This window comes from Stenella coeruleoalba, assembly GCF_951394435.1.
Source record: "Stenella coeruleoalba genome assembly, chromosome: 15".
Classification (NCBI taxonomy): domain Eukaryota; kingdom Metazoa; phylum Chordata; class Mammalia; order Artiodactyla; family Delphinidae; genus Stenella; species Stenella coeruleoalba.
The window spans coordinates 73,426,435-73,445,069 of record NC_137161.1 but is presented as its reverse complement, the minus strand read 5'-3'; the positions used below and the strand labels follow the sequence as shown (position 1 = coordinate 73,445,069).

The window sequence follows — 18,635 nt, the reverse complement described above, 5'->3', positions numbered from 1 at the left end:
AAACTGGACAGCCACATGCAAAAGAATGAAACTAGACCACTATATACACCATACACAAAAATTAACTCAAAATGGATTAAAGACTTGATGATGTAAGACCTGAAACCATAAAATTCCTAGAAGAAAACACAGGCAGTAAGCTCCTTGACAGTGGTCTTGGCAATGACTTTTTGGATTTAGCACCAAAAGCTAAGACAACAAAGGCAAAAATAAACAAGTGGGACTACATCAAACTAAAAAGCTGCTGTGCAGCAAAGAAAATCATCAACAAAATGCAACCTACTGAATGGGAGAAAGTATCTGCAAATCATGTAGCTGATAAGGGGTTAATATCCAAAATATATAAATTCATACAACTCCAGAGCAAAACAAACAAACAATCTAATTTAAAAATGGGCATTTTTCCGAAGAATACATACAGATGGCCAACAAGTACATAAAAGATGCTCAACATCACTAATCATCAGGGAAATGCAAATAAAAACCACAATGAGATTACCACCTCACACCTGTTAGAATGGCTATTATTAAAAAGTCAAGAAATAAATATTGAGGAGGATGTGGAGAAAAGGAAATCACTGTGTACTATAGGTGGGAATGTTAATTGGTGCAGCCACTATGGGAAACAGTATGAAGGATCATCAAAAAATTGAAAATAGAAGTACGATATGATTCAGGCATTCCACTTCTGGGTAACTATCCAAAGAAAACAAAAACAGTAATTTGAAAGGATATATGCACCCCCATGTTCACTGCAGCATTATTTACAATAGTCAAGGTAAGGAAATAAACTAAAGTGTCCATTTACAGATGAATGGATAAAGAAATTGTGGCATATATACACAAAGGAATATTATTCAGCCATAAAAAAGAATGAAATCTTGCCATCTGTGACAACATGAATGGAACTTGAGGGCATTATGCTAAGTGAAAGAAGTCAGAGAAAGACAAATACTGTATGGTATCACTTATACGTGGAATCTAAAAAAGAAAAGGAAAAAAAAAAAGGGACTTCCCTGGCAGTCCAGTGGTTAAGACTCCATGCTTCCACTGTAGGGGGCATGGGTTCGATCCCCGGTCAGGGAGCTAAGTCCCCGCATGCCACGCAGCATGGCCAAAAATTAAAACAAAAACAAAAACAAAACCGAAACCAGAAACCAAGCTCATAGATACAGAGAACAAATGGTTGCCAGAGACAGCGGGGGGAGTAAGCAAACTGGATGAAGGTGGTCAGAAGTTACAAACTTCCAGTTATAAACTAAGTAAGTCATGGGGATATAATGTACAGCATGGCAACGTCAGTTAATAATACTGTATTGCATATTTGAAAGTTGCTAAAAGAGTAAATCTTAAAAAGTTCTCAACACAAGAAGAAAAGAATTATGTAACTATATATGGTGAGTGATGTTAAGTAGACTTATTGTGGTAATCATTTTGCAATATATACAAATATCAAAACATTATGTTGTATACTTGAAACTAATATAATGTTGTATGCTGACTGTACCTGAATTTTAAAAAATTTTCCTAAAATATATATATACACATATATATATATATATATATATATTTTTTTTTTTAAAGATCTTGCTTCTCGGGCTTCGCTGGTGGAGCAGTGGTTAAGAATCCGCCTGCCAATGTAGGGGACACAGGTTCGAGCCCTGGTCCGGGAAGATCCCACACGTCGCGGAGCAACTAAGCCCGTGCATCACAACTACTGAACCTGCGCTCTAGAGCCCACGAGCCAGTACTACTGAGCCCGTGTGCCACAACTACTGAAACCTGAGTGCCTAGAGCCTGTGCTCCACAACAAGAGAAGCCACTGCAGTAAGAAGCCCACGCACTGCAACAAAGAGTAGCCCCCGCTTACTGCAACTAGAGAAAGCCCGTGTGCAGCAATGAAGACCCAACACAGCCAAAAATAAATAAATTAATCAATTATTTTTAAAAAAGACTTGCTTCTCTAACATGAAAATCTATTTTATTTCCGGAAAAGAAAAATTATGAAGCAAGCGATAAAAGTAGTTTACAAAAAAAAAAAAAAAAAAGAAAGAAAGAAAAACTGCTATATAACTTTAGAAGTAAATTTTCTTTACAAGGTAGAAACACATGTGTATTAGTGCTAAGAAGGGTCAGGGGAGGAAATCTCTCTCCTGTTTTAGAGATTATACCAGAGAACTGAGAGAAGCATAGGATCATAAACACAGTAACGACTAGATAAAACGCAACCCATCCCCTGCCTGTCATTCCTTTCAGAAATAGGGGCATGAGACCCAATTAATGCAATGTTTCCCCAATGGATAAAACACTACACACCTTGTCCAGAGTCTAAGCTGGAGAAGGAGGTTCCTAAAAGCCAATGGCTTGGGGCTTCCCTGGTGGCGCAGTGGTTGAGAGTCCGCCTGCCAATGCAGGGGACACGGGTTCCTGCCCCGGTCCGGGAAGATCCCACATGCTGCGGAGCGGCTGGGCCCGTGAGCCATGGCCGCTGAGGCTGCGCATCCGGAGCCTGTGCTCCGCAACGGGAGAGGCCACAACAGTGAGAGGCCCGCATACCACACACACACACAAAAAAGCCAACGGCTTGACCAACAACCATTTCCTTCCTATTATGAGCAGCAACCATTTAAGATGAACCTTTAGGAAGAAAATAATATGGCCCACTGTGTTAAATCTACTACCTTCTACATATATCACAAAATGGAGACTCAAATCTCCTATAAGTCTTCCTGAGTTTAGACTCTGGCATAAGAAAAATGGACAGTGAATATATGAATGGTTTTTTCTATACCTGGAGTCAACCTATCAGATAGTTTTGCTAGTACCAAACAACACCCAGGCAAAATAGAAGGTAGGCAAAACTAATGTTCTCTCCTCCCTCTCACCAACTTCTTTCCTTTCTTTCCCCAGCAACCCAATCCTCAAGCCCCCAAATTCCAAACCTGTTACTTCCTACTAAGTTATTCGTAATGGTGAGTCACTAAACTCTCACTTCCAAAATGAAGGTGTTAATACTTATGAGACTATTATGAGGATCAAAATAATAACTTACAAAAGCATTTTACAGCTAAAGAGTGGTAATTAGGAAAAGGCGTTAAGCATTTTAATGGAAAACTTCTGCAAACAGAAACAGTTCCAAAACTGATGTTTCCATCACAGGAAGGCATCCCAAATGAAGATCTAAAATCTTTGGGATTTGGAGAAGATTGCCTACAGTAAACTAAAGGCTTCCCAGCTTCCCTGAATTACTGTATATAATTTACCAAGCTAAGACTATTCCAAGGTCCACCAGATGGTGCCATCTCTCCTATTTTAAAGTGGCAAATCTAAAGGAATTCAGTCATTTCTAACCAAAACGAACTGAATAATCTTCAGAAGCAAAGGGCAACCGATCAGAGAGGAAAACACAATAGTCCAAAGCTATTTACCTCATAGTTACTGAGCAGCGCAGCGCTGGCATCCTTCCTGCAAAATAAAGTAAATTATCATCAGTCTGGGCTCACACCCCTCTGTGGGAATTAAATATCTACAAAATAATCCCTCTGTCAAGATTCAGTAGCACAGTTCAGAAATTTGGGGACTACAACCTAAGATTGAGAAACGTCCTAAGTCTTACTGGTTTAGCTGGCGATGGACAAATTCAGAGCAAATTCTCCTTTTAACAGGCACAGTATATCACACATCCAACACCAAGTAGGTGACTAAAATACTATACTTATCCCTGGTCCAAGCAGGCAAAAGTTGAGAAGTCAGATATCTAGGGGAAGATAGTTACAGGAAGAACACGGGGGCAAAACCACAGGAGTAGGGGGATGTCAATAAACAGAGGGTGCTAGAATTAACTGGAGAAACAGAGTGCCACCTCATCCCACAGCCATGTCCTCTCTACAGTACCATCTGCCTTCCATCAGCTATTGACATTTTGGGCAGCCAAGTCCTCCTGTTGAATCACCAGAAATGGGATCCTTAACACTAACATCACTACTGGAAATTCCAGCAACATCTGGAATCCTGCCAGATACCCACAAAACTCCCAAGGTGTTCATCTTTTCTATCAACTCAACCACTAGAGTTCAGGTGTTGAGCACTGGCAATGGTCCATCAAGGCAAAACGTCACCTTTCATGTATGAATGAGCACAGCAATGTGACGTGAATTAAATTACAACTGATCCATTCTACAGTATCACATCAGAAAGCACTTATTGTTTTTAACAGTCTGGAGGCAGTACAGTATAATAATTAAGAACATAGTTTTGACCTACTGTATAGTGTACAGCACAGGGAACTACAGTCAATATCTTGTAATAATCTATAATGGAAAAGAACCTGAAAAAGAATACATATATACATAATATATATATGTATAGCTCAATCACTTTGCTGTATACCTGAAACACTGTAAATCAACTATACTTCAATTTTAAAAGAATACAGTTTTGAAATCAGACAAATCTAGGTTCATATTCCAGCTCTGCCACTTACAAGGTATGTGAGTTTCAGTGAGTTAATTAACCCCCGTTAAGCATCCCCATATAAAACAAAAAATGCACATAACTAGTACCTAGAAATGTAGCCTGGATTCTAAACCCAGCTCCACCAACCAGTAGCTATGTGAATTTGGGCAAGTTATTTAACCTCTCTATGCTTAAATTTTCTCATCTATAAAATGGCAACTGTAGTATCAACCTTGTAACATTGTTACAGGATTGAGTTGAAACATGTAAAGTACCTGGAACACAGTATGTGCTCAATAAATACCATCTATTGTCACTACTGCCTGGGCTACCACCACCACAACCACCGCTTCTTCCTACTTCATAAAGCCGTTCTGAGGATGAAAGGAAAACAAATTTTAAAAGTGTAACACAGTTCTTGGTACTTATTAGGTTCTCCTAAACGAAGGCTATTACTGTTAAAAGATACCACCTCACTTAAATTCTCATTAAAAACCCTGTGATGTAGGAGCTATTATGATTCCTTCTTTCTGGATGATGAAACTGAGGCTCAGAGATTTAAAAACTTGCTCAAGGGCACACAGTAGAAAGCCTAACTGAAGTGGACAATAACTATGGGATTGTGAAAAATAAAACAGGATTGAACAAATGGAAACCAGTAATGCAGAATCCTAAAACTTCAGGAAGGAGTATGGACTTGACATAATGTACAACAAAGATTACTGTTTGTTCTTAAACTAGGAATGGGGCTATATGATGAAATTGAGGACACAAAATTTCAAAAACATGAGCCAAATAGATGGGTGGTTTCCCCAGTCAATAAATAAAGCAAAACAAGCAGGTGGTTAACGCAGGCTTCAACCAAGGCCTTAGGTCATCAGCACAGTAATGTCAGCACTTAATCAAATCAGCCCATGAAGCTTACCAAATGCTACTGGTCATTCAACAAACAGCCAGGATTTCACAAAAGTGCTGCTTTGCCCAAATGACCACAATGGAACTCAGGTCACAAAGAACACCATACTTAAAAGGAACCTAGGAGACTTCCCTGGTGTCGCAGTGGTTAAGAATCTGCCTGCCAATTCAGGGGACACGGGTTCGAGCCCTGGTCTGGGAAGATCCCACATGCCACAGAGCAACTAAGCCTGTGCACCACAACTACTAAGCCTGCGTTCTACGGCCGGTGAGCCACAACTACTGAGCCAGAGTGCCACAACTACTGAAGGCTGCGCATCTAGAGCCCGTGCTCCGCAACAAGGGAAGCCACCGCAATGAGAAGCCCACGCACTGCAATAAAGAGTAGCCACCACTCGCCGCAACTAGAGAAAGCCTGTGTGCAGCAACAAAGACCCAACGCGGTCAGAAATAAATAAATTAAAATTTTTAAATAAATAAATAAATGGAACCTAACACAGGAAGGATAATGCATAATTAGAGTATGTGATATGGCTCATTTAAAGCTGAAAATGACAGGACTTCCCTGGTGGCACAGGGGTTAAGAATCCGCCTGCCAATGCAGGGGACACAGGTTCAAGCCCTGGTCCAGGAAGATCCCACATGCCACAGAGCAACTAAGCCCGTGCGCCACAACTACTGAAGCCCGCAAACCTAGAGCCCGTGCTCCGCAACAAGAGAAGCCACCACAATGAGAAGCTAATGCACTGCAACAAAGAGTAGCCCCCGCTCACCTCAACTACAGAAAGCCTGCGCACAGCAATGAAGACCCAACACAGCCATAAATAAATAAATAAATAAATAAAATTGAAAATGACTCATCAAACCACGTCATCTTTGCCTACTTAATCAGGAAGTCACCCCACAAGGCCTCCTCCTATCTTTGCTTGAAACTGAATTACAACTCCCTTCATGCCCTAACATTCAGGGGAACTAAAACATCCCTTCCTGGAACAGGGTGACAAAAATTACATGTTATCTTTCCTCAAGGCCAGTGGATCCATCCCAGGTGCCACGGTGACAACTTCATTTCCAAATCACAGCCCCCCTCTGTCATGTAGATTATTCCATGGCCTGGGAAATCTGTCCTTGTCTCTTCCAAATTACTGCCCCACTGCCCAAGTCAATATTGTTAATTGCAAGAATCCAAAGAACATCTTCTGCCTTTTCTAGAACCAATACACAAAGAAGGAAAGGAACTCTCTTTCATGTATATTTTCATGAACCTGTGTTTTGGAGCCAGGAGAACAATGGATGTTTAAAAAGTACAGCGTCTTGCATTCTGGTGGGCAGAAGCTGATTTATTCATTGATTCTTTTATTAGGAAGATAAATAATTTTTTTACCCAGCTAAATACTAATGGAGTAAATGCCAAAATATGCTAGGCATTCCTTTATTCAGTTAAATGTCAACGAGTACAGTATCTGCCTTTTCTTGAGTCCTAAATGAACTGTGTGTATTGGGAAATTTTTTTTGAAGGCAGTTTTTATCCTGAAGAAGTTACTGTAACCACCACGAAGTGGCAGGTTGTTGAGAACAGGATATGGCGAGATTTGACAGACATCAACTTAATCAAGTTATCCAATTTAACAGCACCAATAATGATGAGGTGATGCACTGAGAAGGAAACATCCCTTATAGCAATCCTGTCAGAAAATGTAGTTATGAGAATATAATCAGACAAACCCAACCTAAGAAACCTTCTTCAAATCAACTGGCCTAGATTCTTCAAATATCACTATCATTTGTCACGATGTCAATGTCACAAAAAGAGGCTAAGAAACTGTTCTCAGAGTAAAGGAGATTAAAGAACCTTGACAACTAAATGCAATGTGTGATTCTGGATTGGATCCTGAATCAATTTTTTAAAAAAATCCAGATAAAACATTATTAGGACAATTGGAGAAATTTTAATATAGGTTGCATTTTAATAATAGTGGTAATATCAGCACTAAATTCCCTGGGTGTGATGATGGTATTGCAGTTACACAGGAGAATGTCTTTTTAAGACTGATAAAATGACATCTCTACAACTCTGAACTGGTTCAGTAAAGAGTGTGTGTGGAGAGAGAATGTAGGCATGTGTAACAAAGAGAAGGCAGATATATCAAAAATGTTAACAAATGGTGACCCCAGGTAAAGGATATAAAGGAACTTGAGATGCTCTTTTTGCAACTGTTCCATGGGTTTGAAATTTTTCAAGGTAAAAAGTTGAGAAAAATGGAGATGTAAAACTAAAGAATTCCATGAAGTTAAAAAAAAAATACATTAGTATAACTTGTAATTGAGGACATTCTCCTCCAATGTTTTTTTACTTCATACTCTCCTGTAGGACTTAGAATGGTACTGATTTTACTTACAGATGTTTAAAGCAAATATTCCAAGTGAATTTTAAAGACTGTCTGAATCTATACTTACAGGAAGGCAGTCACTTAATTTCCTTAAGTCATGAATTAGCTGACTGAAGCTGATGTACTATTTGAAATTTAACCTGTAAAATCTGCTTAACTTGCTGAGTCAATTTAATGGACACAAACAACTACTTCAGAAAATCAAATTCTGAATAAACAGAACAAAATGATCTACTGACAGACTTTCCTTAGAGACTCACACATGCACAAAAAAGTCCAAGCAAACAGTGCCTATTAACTGCCACAGAGTTAACTCTTACGAACACAATGACAAACAGAATTGCTCAAATTCTCCTATGTTTAACCTATGTTACTGACTCAAGTCCTGTTCTGAAAAGCTAAACTCTGGTCCAAGAAAACTGAGCAGCCTTCAAAGTCAATGAACAATTTAAACTGTAGCATTCACTTGGGAGCTAGCAAATTATCCTCTTTCCAGTCCTGTTACTGAATTGCTGTAAGACCTATTAGCTAACTTCTCTAAACCTCAGTATTTCCAGCTGTAAAAAGAAGGAAATTCTGACACTATCTCAAAAAGATGATGTGGAAGAAACTCCATTTTCTGTAACTATGTATACTAAGTTCAAGAATAAAAGGATGAACACAAAATTTTCCAGGCATATAAATAGTCCCGAGGCATTAGAGAAAGTTAGCCAAACAGCAAATACCTTAGTATACAAATACTTAATTTTGCTATGAATATTTTATATCCTTTTATCCGATGTGATGGTCAAAAAGTTTTTATTTTTAGGGCTTCCCTGGTGGCGCAGTGGTTGAGAGTCCACCTGCCGATGCAGGGGACGTGGGTTCGTGCCCCAGTCCAGGAGGATCCCACATGCTAAAGAGCGGCTGGGCCCGTGAGCCATGGCCGCTGAGCCTGCGCGTCCGGAGCCTGTGCCCTGCAACAGGGAGAGGCCACAGCAGTGAGAGGCCCACGTACCACAAAAAAAAAAAAGTTTTTATTTTTAAAGTCTATCGTTCAACCAAATAAAGCATAAATATTCCTTACCTTTAAAAAACTTCTAGTGTGTGTCTATCTATATGTATCACTCACACAGTAGGTAGTTACTCAGTGATTGAAGAAAAAAAAGTAGTAAAAACTCAGGGGAGTTTTCCATCCATGCCTCCTCACTGCAGGTCCTGGGAATGCCTAACAAAGGTACAATGTGTTTGCCCTCTCAGAGACCTAGGGGTCTCCTGAAGATCCTAAGGACCACACTCCCAGAGGTCACACCTCATACTGGAGGCCAGGCAAGAACTAGAATTAGGCCTCCAGGGACTTCCCTGGCAGTCCAGCGGTTAGGCCTCCGCCCTTCTGAGGCAGGGAGCACGGGTGCAATCCCTGATCGGGGAACTAAGATCCCACATGCCGCATGCTGGGGCCAAAAAAACACAGAATTAGGTCTCCAGACAGTCTCATTCCAGGGGCCCCCTCCACCCCCAAACCACATGCCTACCTCAGAAAACCTCATTTTCCCACAAACTCTAGCCACAAAATTCTTGATGAGTCACTGACTCCTTGGGAGAAGTTGACAGGTTACTATATAGGAGAAAAAACTCTTGATTGAAACCATTTCACTTAGGAAAATCAGAAAATCTATATGCTCAGCAATCAGGAAACTAGCTAAATAATTTATATTAATTTATATTAATTTAATTTATTAAATTAATGAAGTATTGTTATATTACTTCACTCCACAAGTACAGTCAGCCCTCTGTGTCTGTGGATGTGAAACCCACGACTGGGGGTTTAAACCAGCAAATACAGAAGGCCAACTGTGTTTGCCAAAGGGCTACTGTGTGCCAGATGCGCTGCTAAGCACTAGGGGAACAGACATTGGTCCCTGCCTTCATGATACTTACACTCTCAAGAGGGAGACAATACACTAGACATGTAAACATACATCTATTATCAGAACTTGTAATTATTTAAGGGAAAAGTAAACAAAGGTTCTATGAGAGACAAAAAGCAGGACTTATTTTGGATTTACCAAAGAGGAAAAACAACATTGAAAAAGGACACTCAACCTGAGCTGTCAAAAAGATAAGAAGTGGGCAGGACAGGGGGAAAAGTCTACCAGGTAGAGGGAACAGCAATGCAAGGGCTTGCAGAGTTACCAAAATTACTTGACTGCCAGTGGAAAGTGTGTCTCTTTGGGGGAGGGGACAGTGGCAAGAGACAAGGTTGGTGAGTGGGTGAGGTTACATAGGGTCTTGTAGTCCTACTAAGAAATGCAGATATCCTCTAAGCACACAGAAAAGCAATGAAGGGTTTTTACACAGGGGGTGATTTGATCCAATTAATATTTTAATTCACTTTGGCTGCTGTGCAGGAAACAGAATGGAGGGGGCGGGGCAAGAGTGGAAACCAAAGGCTATTGCTTAATCTGGACCAGAGATGATGAACTACAAAATTAGCAGTGGGGATGGTGCTCCATTCAAAATACATTCTGAACGTGGAGATGACAGGACTGGCTGATGGACTTGATTTAGCGGTGAGGAAAGAGGGTTAGATTTCTGGTTTAAGCAACTGGATGGATAAGAGAAAAGGGCTAGAAATATATTCTGGGGAATCATTTGCATACAGATGGGTAAAATGACCAAGGGAATGTGGAGAGAAAAGGTCCCAGGACTGAGCCCTAAAATACTTCAACATTTAGAAGCCCAAGCAAGGAAGGAAGGCAGGGCTAGGAAAGAAGACTGAGAAGTAGTCCTTGATGTAGGAGGAAATCCAAGAGAGCACGTCACAAAGCCAAGAGAGTGTCTTGAGTTTCTGTATCAATTGCTGCTAAGGGATCAAGGAAGTTGAGGCCAGAAAATCAACTTCTGAATTTGACAAGATGGAAGGCTCAGGTAACCTACCTAAGACCCATTTCTGTAGACTGGTGAGGATGAAAGCCCAAAAGAATGATTGAGAGAATGAGGGGATAAACAACATTTCTAAGAAGTTTTCTGGTGACAGGAAGCAGAGAGGGAGCAACAGGTGGACATGGATGTAGGGATAGACAAGGGATTTTTCTTTTAAGATAGATAAATTAAAGCTGGTCTGTATGCTGACAGAAAATGCTTAATAAAGAGGGAAAAACTGACAATGACGTCTTGGGCTAGAGTAATATTATGCATGTTTTTCAAATTGCAGATTAAACCCCATTAGTGGATTGCAAAATCAGTTTAGTGGGTCTACACTCTATTTTAATAAAAGAGACTATCAGAGTGTACTGCACACTGCATTGTCTCATGAAGCTTTCGTTTCAGTTACATATACATACAGTGTTTTTTTAAAAGTCTGAAAAACAGTAGTACATGTAGACATTAAACAGGCTAAAGAACATAAAAGAAAGTATCAATATTAAATAATCGGTGGCAAAGAGAACACAATATAGTATGCCTACAAGTTAACGTCAACCGTGCAAAAATCCACATACAGAGTAGCTACAAAAACTTCCATTTGCACCCGGTACAATGAGCAGACACGGAAAAGACCATGTGGAGTTAAAACTGTTAGAATGGCTTTTACTCCCTCCCTACACACACACACAAATAGCTAAATGCTTCTCATCAAACTTGGACAGCACCTGTTCAGAGTTAGGGTTCCAAAGGAGCCCACTGCCCCTAAGCAAAGCTCTACCCCAGCATTTACCCATCTCTCCTCCAAGTACTTCCAGGCCGGACTCAGGGCTTTGTACCTTCGAAGTTCCCGCTCCAACACTGGGCCAGGCTCCCCACCGTGACGCCTGCAACGCTAGTGAGTGGATGAGGGAGGGAACAGGCACCCTGAAAGGCAGCCGAGACAAGTGGCACTCGGCCCCGCGTGCTGGGCGCGTGGGGCGAAGGTTCGGAGGGACAGAGCGAGAGTCCCTTCCTCCCTCGCCTCCCGATCCGTCACCCTCCCCACCGTGACGAGGGGTCGCCCCAGGCCCATGTCTCCCGGCTCCCAGGGTCTAGCGGTCGCCAGCTGTGGGCGTCGGCCCAAACCCAGCGACGCGCCCCGAGCTGCTTACACTTCCATGTCGACCCCGCCTCTTCGCCTCCGGCCGACAGCACCCGCGAAGCTCCACACAGCCCCGCCGCCGCACCGGGCGTCCACGCCGAGCTCCCTGGGGCCGGCTCCGCGCGCCGCGGTGCACGCCGGGATCGCCGCGCTGCACACCGGGAGCCTGGAGGACCCGGCGGGGCCGCGAGCCCTGCGTGTCCCTCTAGCCATCCGAGCCCTGTCCTCTACGCCCAGCTCGACTTCAGACTGTTAAGCGTTTGCAGACAGGATTTAGCTCACGTTTTCGTGGTCTAAGTTATATCTAAGTAGTATGAATAAAGTAAATTTCCAAAGACGTAATCGGATTAGTAGGCCTTTGCGGCATTAAAACCCCACCCCGGGGGCTTCCCTGGTGGCGCAGTGGTTGAGAGTCCGCCTGCCGATGCAAGGGACACGGGTTCGTGCCCCGGTCCGGGAGGATCCCACATGCCGCGGAGCGGCTGGGCCCGGGGGCCATGGCCGCTGAGCCTGCGCGTCCGGAGCCTGTGCTTCGCAACGGGAGAGGCCACAACAGTGAGAGGCCCGCGTACCGCAAAAAAAAAACAAAAAACCGGGAATAGTAACAATGGCAAGGGGTGAGACGGCCCGGGGCCGCTGGAAATGCTCTATTTCAGGACCTGGGTGCTGGGCACGCGGTGTGTTCTGTTTCTAAAAAGTCAGTGAGCTGCACGCTTATGTGCATTTTTCTCTATGTGTGTTATAATTGAATAAAACGTTCTAAAAAGTGGGGGAAAAAAATCTCCGCCTCCCTTCTCCCATTTCCCATTCTTCAGAGCTATTTGGCAGGAAAGTACAAAGAGCTTGAATGACAAGCAGTCTGTGACCTTCCAGACTTCCTAGGAATTTGTCGAAAGGGAATTATCAGATGCTTGAAGAAAGATCGATGTGTAATGATAATTTTGCTGGGAGACAGCCTAAATACCCAAAAATGAGAAATTGATAAATCATGTTTGAACCATACGGTATAATATCAATATATGTGACCATGAGAAACCATGTAGCATAATTTGATATGCTAGGGAAATGCTCAAGATAGGATTTAAAAGATGGAAAATGATGTGGTGTGACTCTAATAACCTAAGGAAAAATAAGCATAGGGAAAAAAATACCTAAGGGTATGGGAGATAGAGCCACCTAATCTACTAAATTTTGTGTTCTTAAAAAAAAAAAAAGGTGAAAGGTTGATGTCTATTATTTTCTGGAATTTTGGTATGGTTTGAAATATTTCCTAAAGACTGGAAGGAAATATGCCAAAAATTAACAATGGCAGATGTCTTTTTTCCCCACTTTTTAATAGTTATATCAGATCATTTACTAAACACATTCTCTTTGCAAGGCCCTTGATAAGTGCTTTGCTATTCCGTGATATTAACAGTAATAGTGCAGGCTTTGCAGGCAGCCTGTGATTCTATTTACCTCCATCAATTTCTTAGGGGATGTTTAACCCTGGGAGATTACCTAACTTCTCCTAACCTCAGTTCCCTAATTTGTAAATCATAGATCTATCTGTTAGATACCTAAAATGCCTGGCACATACTTAGTGCTCAACAAATAATAATTACCGTGACAGTACAACCATGATACTCTATGAGGTAGATTCCTTTGTTATTCAAATTTTACTACTGAGGAAACTGAGCCAAGCTTGGAGAGATTATAATTTACCAAAAGTCATTCCTCTAGGAAGTTGTCCAGTAGAGATTCAAACCCAGACAATCTGAACAAATACAGGAGGTGTATTAAATTGTTAATAGTGACTAATGACTGGGACTTCCCTGGTGGCACAGTGGTTGGAAATCTGCCTGCCAGTGCAGGGAACACGGGTTCGAGCCCTGGTCTGGGAAGATCCCACATGCTGCAAAGCAGCTAGGCTCGTGTGCCACAACTACTGAGCCTGCGCTCTAGAGCCCGCAAGCTACAACCACTGAAGCCTGGGCACCTAGAGCCCATGCTCCGCAACAAGAGAAGCCACCGCAATGAGAAGCCCATACTGCAACGAAGAGTAGCCCCTGCTCGCCACTAGAGAAAGCCTGAGCACAGCAACAAAGACCCAACGCAGCCAAAAATAAATAAATACATTTACTTTTTTAAAAAATTGTGCCATGACTGGATAAATGAAATATGCAATATTAATACAATGGAATACTATTTGGCAATAAAAAGGAATAGAGTACTAATACATGCTACAACATGGATGACCCTCAAAAACATGCTAAGTGAAAGAAGCCAGACACACATATTGTATGATTCCATATATATGAAATGTCCAAGAATAGGCAAAAAAATCTAGAGACAGGAAGTGGATTAGTGGTTGCTTAGGGCTGGGAGAGGGGCTAGGGTGGTGATGGAAAGCTGATGGATACTTTCTTTGGAGGGAAACAGAAATATCCTAAAATTAGATTGTGGTAGTGGTTGCACATCCCTGTGAATACACTAAATAACACTGAGTTGTACACTTTAAATGGGTGAACTGTATGGTATCCAAATTATATATCAATAAAGCCATTAAAATGTTTTTTACTGGTATTTGCCTGTGGGGATTGCTTGGAAGAGAAGTGAGGGGAATTTTTAACATTTAATTTTACACATTCGGAATTTAAAAAAATTTTTTTTTTTTTTTTTTGCGGTACGCGGGCCTCTCCCTGTTGTGGCCCCTCCCGCTGCGGAGCACAGGCTCTGGACGCGCAGGCTCAGCGGCCATGGCTCACGGGCCCAGCCGCTCCGCGGCACATGGGATCTTCCCGGACCAGGGCACAAACCCCGTGTCCCCTGCATCGGCAGGCGGACTCTCAAACACTGCGCCACCAGGGAAGCCCTAAAAATAGTTTTCGATATACATGTTATTTTTAAACTATCAATACAAAAGAAAAAAAATTTTTTTTGGCCACGCCTCACAGATTGTGGGATCTTAGTTCCCTGACCAGGAATTGAACCCAGGGCCACGGCAGTGAACATGCCAAGTCCTCATCACTGGACTGCCAGGGAACTCCCTACAAAAATATTTTTAAAACAACTAATTTACTTTAAAAATCAACAAGTAAATAAAATGCCAACCCAGACCCAGCTGGCCTAATTCATGTGGAGAGTCTCCATTGTGTTATTCACTCAGCAAACATGTACTGACGGCCCATTCAGTGGTGATGATACCAATATGAATAATACACACCTCCTACCCTGCCTACCTGACAGCCTAGTTGGGAACGAGCTCTGGACATCATCAATAACTACGATATGCTGTGTTTAGACGCTATGGAACAGAGGAGGAAATGACTAATGAGGTGGAGAGACGTCCCAAAGCCAGGGGTGTTTGAGTGGGGTGCAGGAAGGAACACACAAGGCCAAGGCTTCAGGGATGGGCTTCCACAGAAGAGAAGCTAGTGCCTTTGAGGACCCCATGATAAAATGGCTAAGCTCCAGGTTCTCCAAGGGATGCTACCCTAAGACTTTGGGGGCCATATGCAGCCACCCAACCTATGGCATGGAGGCAGCCAAGTAGTCAGGAGAGAGGCCCTCCCCCAAGGGAAGGCTGCCCAGAAGGAGCCTGCGCAACAGGTAACCCAGGGAACAAAGCTGGGCCGGTCCATAGCTGAAATTCCTGCCTGGCGTGTCCCCACTCAGGGCCTCCCTGAAACTTTCCTAACTTGAGGCTGCCTAAGGAGTCTCTGTTCTTTGCCACCCAAATCACACCACCCTAGAAAATGACTTTTGTTTTCCTTAACAGCTGGCTTTTTAGGCAGAGGTATTAAATACATACAAAGGGCTAGAGAATGAGCAAAGCCCGTGTGCCCCCCAAGTGGAAATGTCCTGTTGAACACTGAAGCTTTTAGGTTTAGAGCTCAGAAGAAAATAAGCAGATAGAGCTTTTGAAAGTATAAGTAGAAATTGAAGCCTTTAAAGTGAAGTTACCCAGGGAGAGTCTAGAATAGTAAGACTTGCATGCTTACCAGCTGCCAGAGAGTTGATCTAAGCTCTTCACATGTGTATACTCATCTAATCCTCACAAAATCCCTATGGGGATGCATGCCAGGCATGGCGTTAGCGGGGTCTCATTCACTTCTCTCGGGAGTCCTCAGAGTTAAGCACTATAATCAGCCCATTTCACAGAGAGGAAAGTGAAGTTCAGAGAGGAGTCAGGAAGTGTCAGAGCCAGGGTTCTCACTGTTCTCTGGCCAACTCCAACCTCACCTCTCCTGTCAACATTAGGGATTCCTCCCTGTTCTGCACTAGACCCTTCCAAGACTCTTTTGCTGTACCAAGGTGGAAATTTTAGGGGAGAGAGGCTGGGCAAGGTTTTCATTCTTCCAAGGCAGGTAAATTCCGTACAGCACTCAGCCCTCAGCTGAAAATGGGTGTGGTCCATTGTCTGAACAGTCATGGACCCCCAAGCTGGCAACAAGAATGGACACAGAAGGTTTCCCTATGGTCAAGGCTCCTCAGACGGATGTTATTGCTGCTTGCACAGAACACAGGCTTCGTGCCCAGGCTACTGGTAGTCATTCTCAGCTCTGCCACTTCCTAGCTGGGTGTTTTGGGGCAAGTCACTTAATCTCTCCCAGACTCAGTATTCCCATCAGCAGAATGGGAGTAATTATAGCATTGACCACAAAGGGTGGTTGTGAGGATCTAAGTACATAATCACTATATAATATGTTTTTTTCTTTTGGCAGTACCGCGGGCCTCTCACTGTTGTGACCTCTCCCGTTGCGGAGCACAGGCTCCGGACTCGCAGCCTCAACGGCCATGGCTCACGGGTCCAGCCTCTCCGCAGCATGTGGGATCTTCCCGGACCGGAGCACGAACCAATGTCCCCTGCATCGGCAGGCGGACTCTCAACCACTGCGCCACCAGGGAAGCCCTATAATATGTTTAGCATAGTGCCTGGCACACAGAGCTCAACAAATATCAGCTATCGTTGTTGGTTTGTTTCTTGTTTTATTTATATATAGGAAATGCCTCAGGCTGCCTCTAAATTTCTTCCTTTTTTTTCCCTCTGGCAGGAGTCAGAGCTTTGGATTTCTGAGGATGATGCTCAGGAGATGTAATAAGGTAAGAACCTCTCCCTTTCCTCCCTGACTCCCTCTTCTCCTGGGAGCACAGTTATTATTATCAATAATAGCAATGAGGGACTTCCCAGGTAGCGCAGTGGTTAAGAATCCGCCTGCCAATGCAGGGGACACGGGTTCGAGCAACTGGTCCGGGAAGATCCCACATGCCGCAGAGTAACTAAGCCTGTGCACCAAAACTACTGAGCCTGCACTCTAGAGCCCGCGAGCCACAACTGCTGAGCCCACGTGCCACAACTACTGAAGCCCGTGCGCCTAGAGCAACTAGAGAAAGCCCGCGTGCAGCCAAAAATTAAAAATAATAATAATAGCAATGAAAGCACATTTATTGAGCCCCGACTGTATACCTGCCAGACCTCGTGTTGAGATTTTACATATATTATTAACTCAGATTCTCACAACAAATCATACAAGCTAGGTATTTTTACTCATTTATTCATTCTATTTTTTTTTCATTTAACAAATACTTATTGTGTTCCTTCAATGTTCTAGGTACCTGGAGTACATTAAAAAATAAAACAGACAGAAATCACTCACATTCTAGTGTGCAGGGACAAGTGCAAATAAACAAATAGATGACAAATACAGTATGTCAGAGAGTGATGGTGCTGTGGAGAAAAATAAAGGTGAGGAGGCGAGAGAGAAGCAGCAGCAAACTGCTCCTTTAAACAAGGTAGTCAAGGAAAGTCCTCACTTTCTGAGAAGGTGACATGTGAGCAGAGACGTGAAGAAGGTGAGGGAGTGACACACACCGAACAGCAAGAAGTACAAAGACCCCATGGCAGGAAACTCCCTGGTGGTCCAGACTCTGCGCTCCCAATGCAGGGGGCCCGGGTTTGATCCCTGGTCGGGGAACTAGATCCCACATGCATGGTGCAACAAAAAAGTTCAACTGAAAAGATCCGCATGCCTCAATGAAGATCCCGAGTGCCACATCTAAGACCCGGCGCAGCCAAATAAATAAATATTTTTACAAAACAACAAGCAAACAAAAAAAAAAACATGGCAGAAACACCTGTTTGTTTTGTTTTGGTTTGGTTTTTTTTTTTTTTTTTGCCTCACCGCATGGCCTGCAGGATCTTAGTTCCTGACCAGGGATCGAACCTGTGCCCCCTGCAGTGGAAGCATGGAGTCTTAACCACTGGACCGCCAGGGAAGTCCCCAGGCCTGGATGTTTGAGGACCACACCGAGCCAGTGTGGCTGGAGTAGAGAGTGAAAAGTCACAGGAGGAGAGGACAGAGACGTAAGGAAGGAGGAAGCGGGGCAGGTCACTGAGTTCTAGGCCACTGGAAGGATGTTGGCTTTCACTCTGAACAGAATGGGGAGCCAAAGGAGTGTTTTGAACAGAGAAGTACCGTGACCTAACTTAGATTTTAAAAGGATCCTCTGCTCCTGTGTTAAGAAGGGACCTTCCAAGGGCAAGGGTAGAAGCAGGGACACCAGAGGAAAGACTGTTGTAACTAAGAGTCAAGGGAAAAGATGATGGTGGCTCAGTCCAGGAAGAAGCAGTGGAAGTGAGAGAAACAGATTCTGGATATAGTTTGAAATAGATCCAACAGGATTACATGACTGATCAGATTCGGGTGTGAGGAAAAACGGGAGTCCAAGGGTTTTGGTCTGAGCAAATAGATGGTTGGTGTTGGCATTTATTGTCATGGGAAACACAAAATGACAATCACAGTCAGGAGTGCGGAGATCAGGGGTTCAGTTTTGAACATGTTGAC

At 43.1% G+C, this 18,635-nt stretch overlaps 1 protein-coding gene across 7 annotated transcripts in view; it reads right to left on the bottom strand.

Annotated features, from left to right (window-relative positions):
* CRCP (CGRP receptor component) overlaps positions 1-18,635 on the bottom strand; it is a 129,038-nt gene that overhangs the window by 98,586 nt on the left and 11,817 nt on the right. For 4 of the 7 annotated variants that reach the window (XR_013831655.1, XR_013831656.1, XR_013831657.1 and 1 more), the window contains exons 1-2: positions 11,819-12,289; positions 3,429-3,465 (exon numbers count right to left, since the gene is read on the bottom strand). Coding sequence is in view for 1 of the 7 variants with exons in the window: in XM_079945716.1 (XP_079801842.1) it covers positions 3,429-3,465; positions 11,819-12,021 (240 nt within the window). In the remaining 6 variants the exon portion in view is untranslated. Of the gene's footprint in view, positions 1-3,428; positions 3,466-11,503; positions 11,513-11,818; positions 12,290-18,635 lie in introns of those variants that run through there. The other 3 variants (XM_079945718.1, XM_079945717.1, XM_079945719.1) reach the window with 3 other exon arrangements.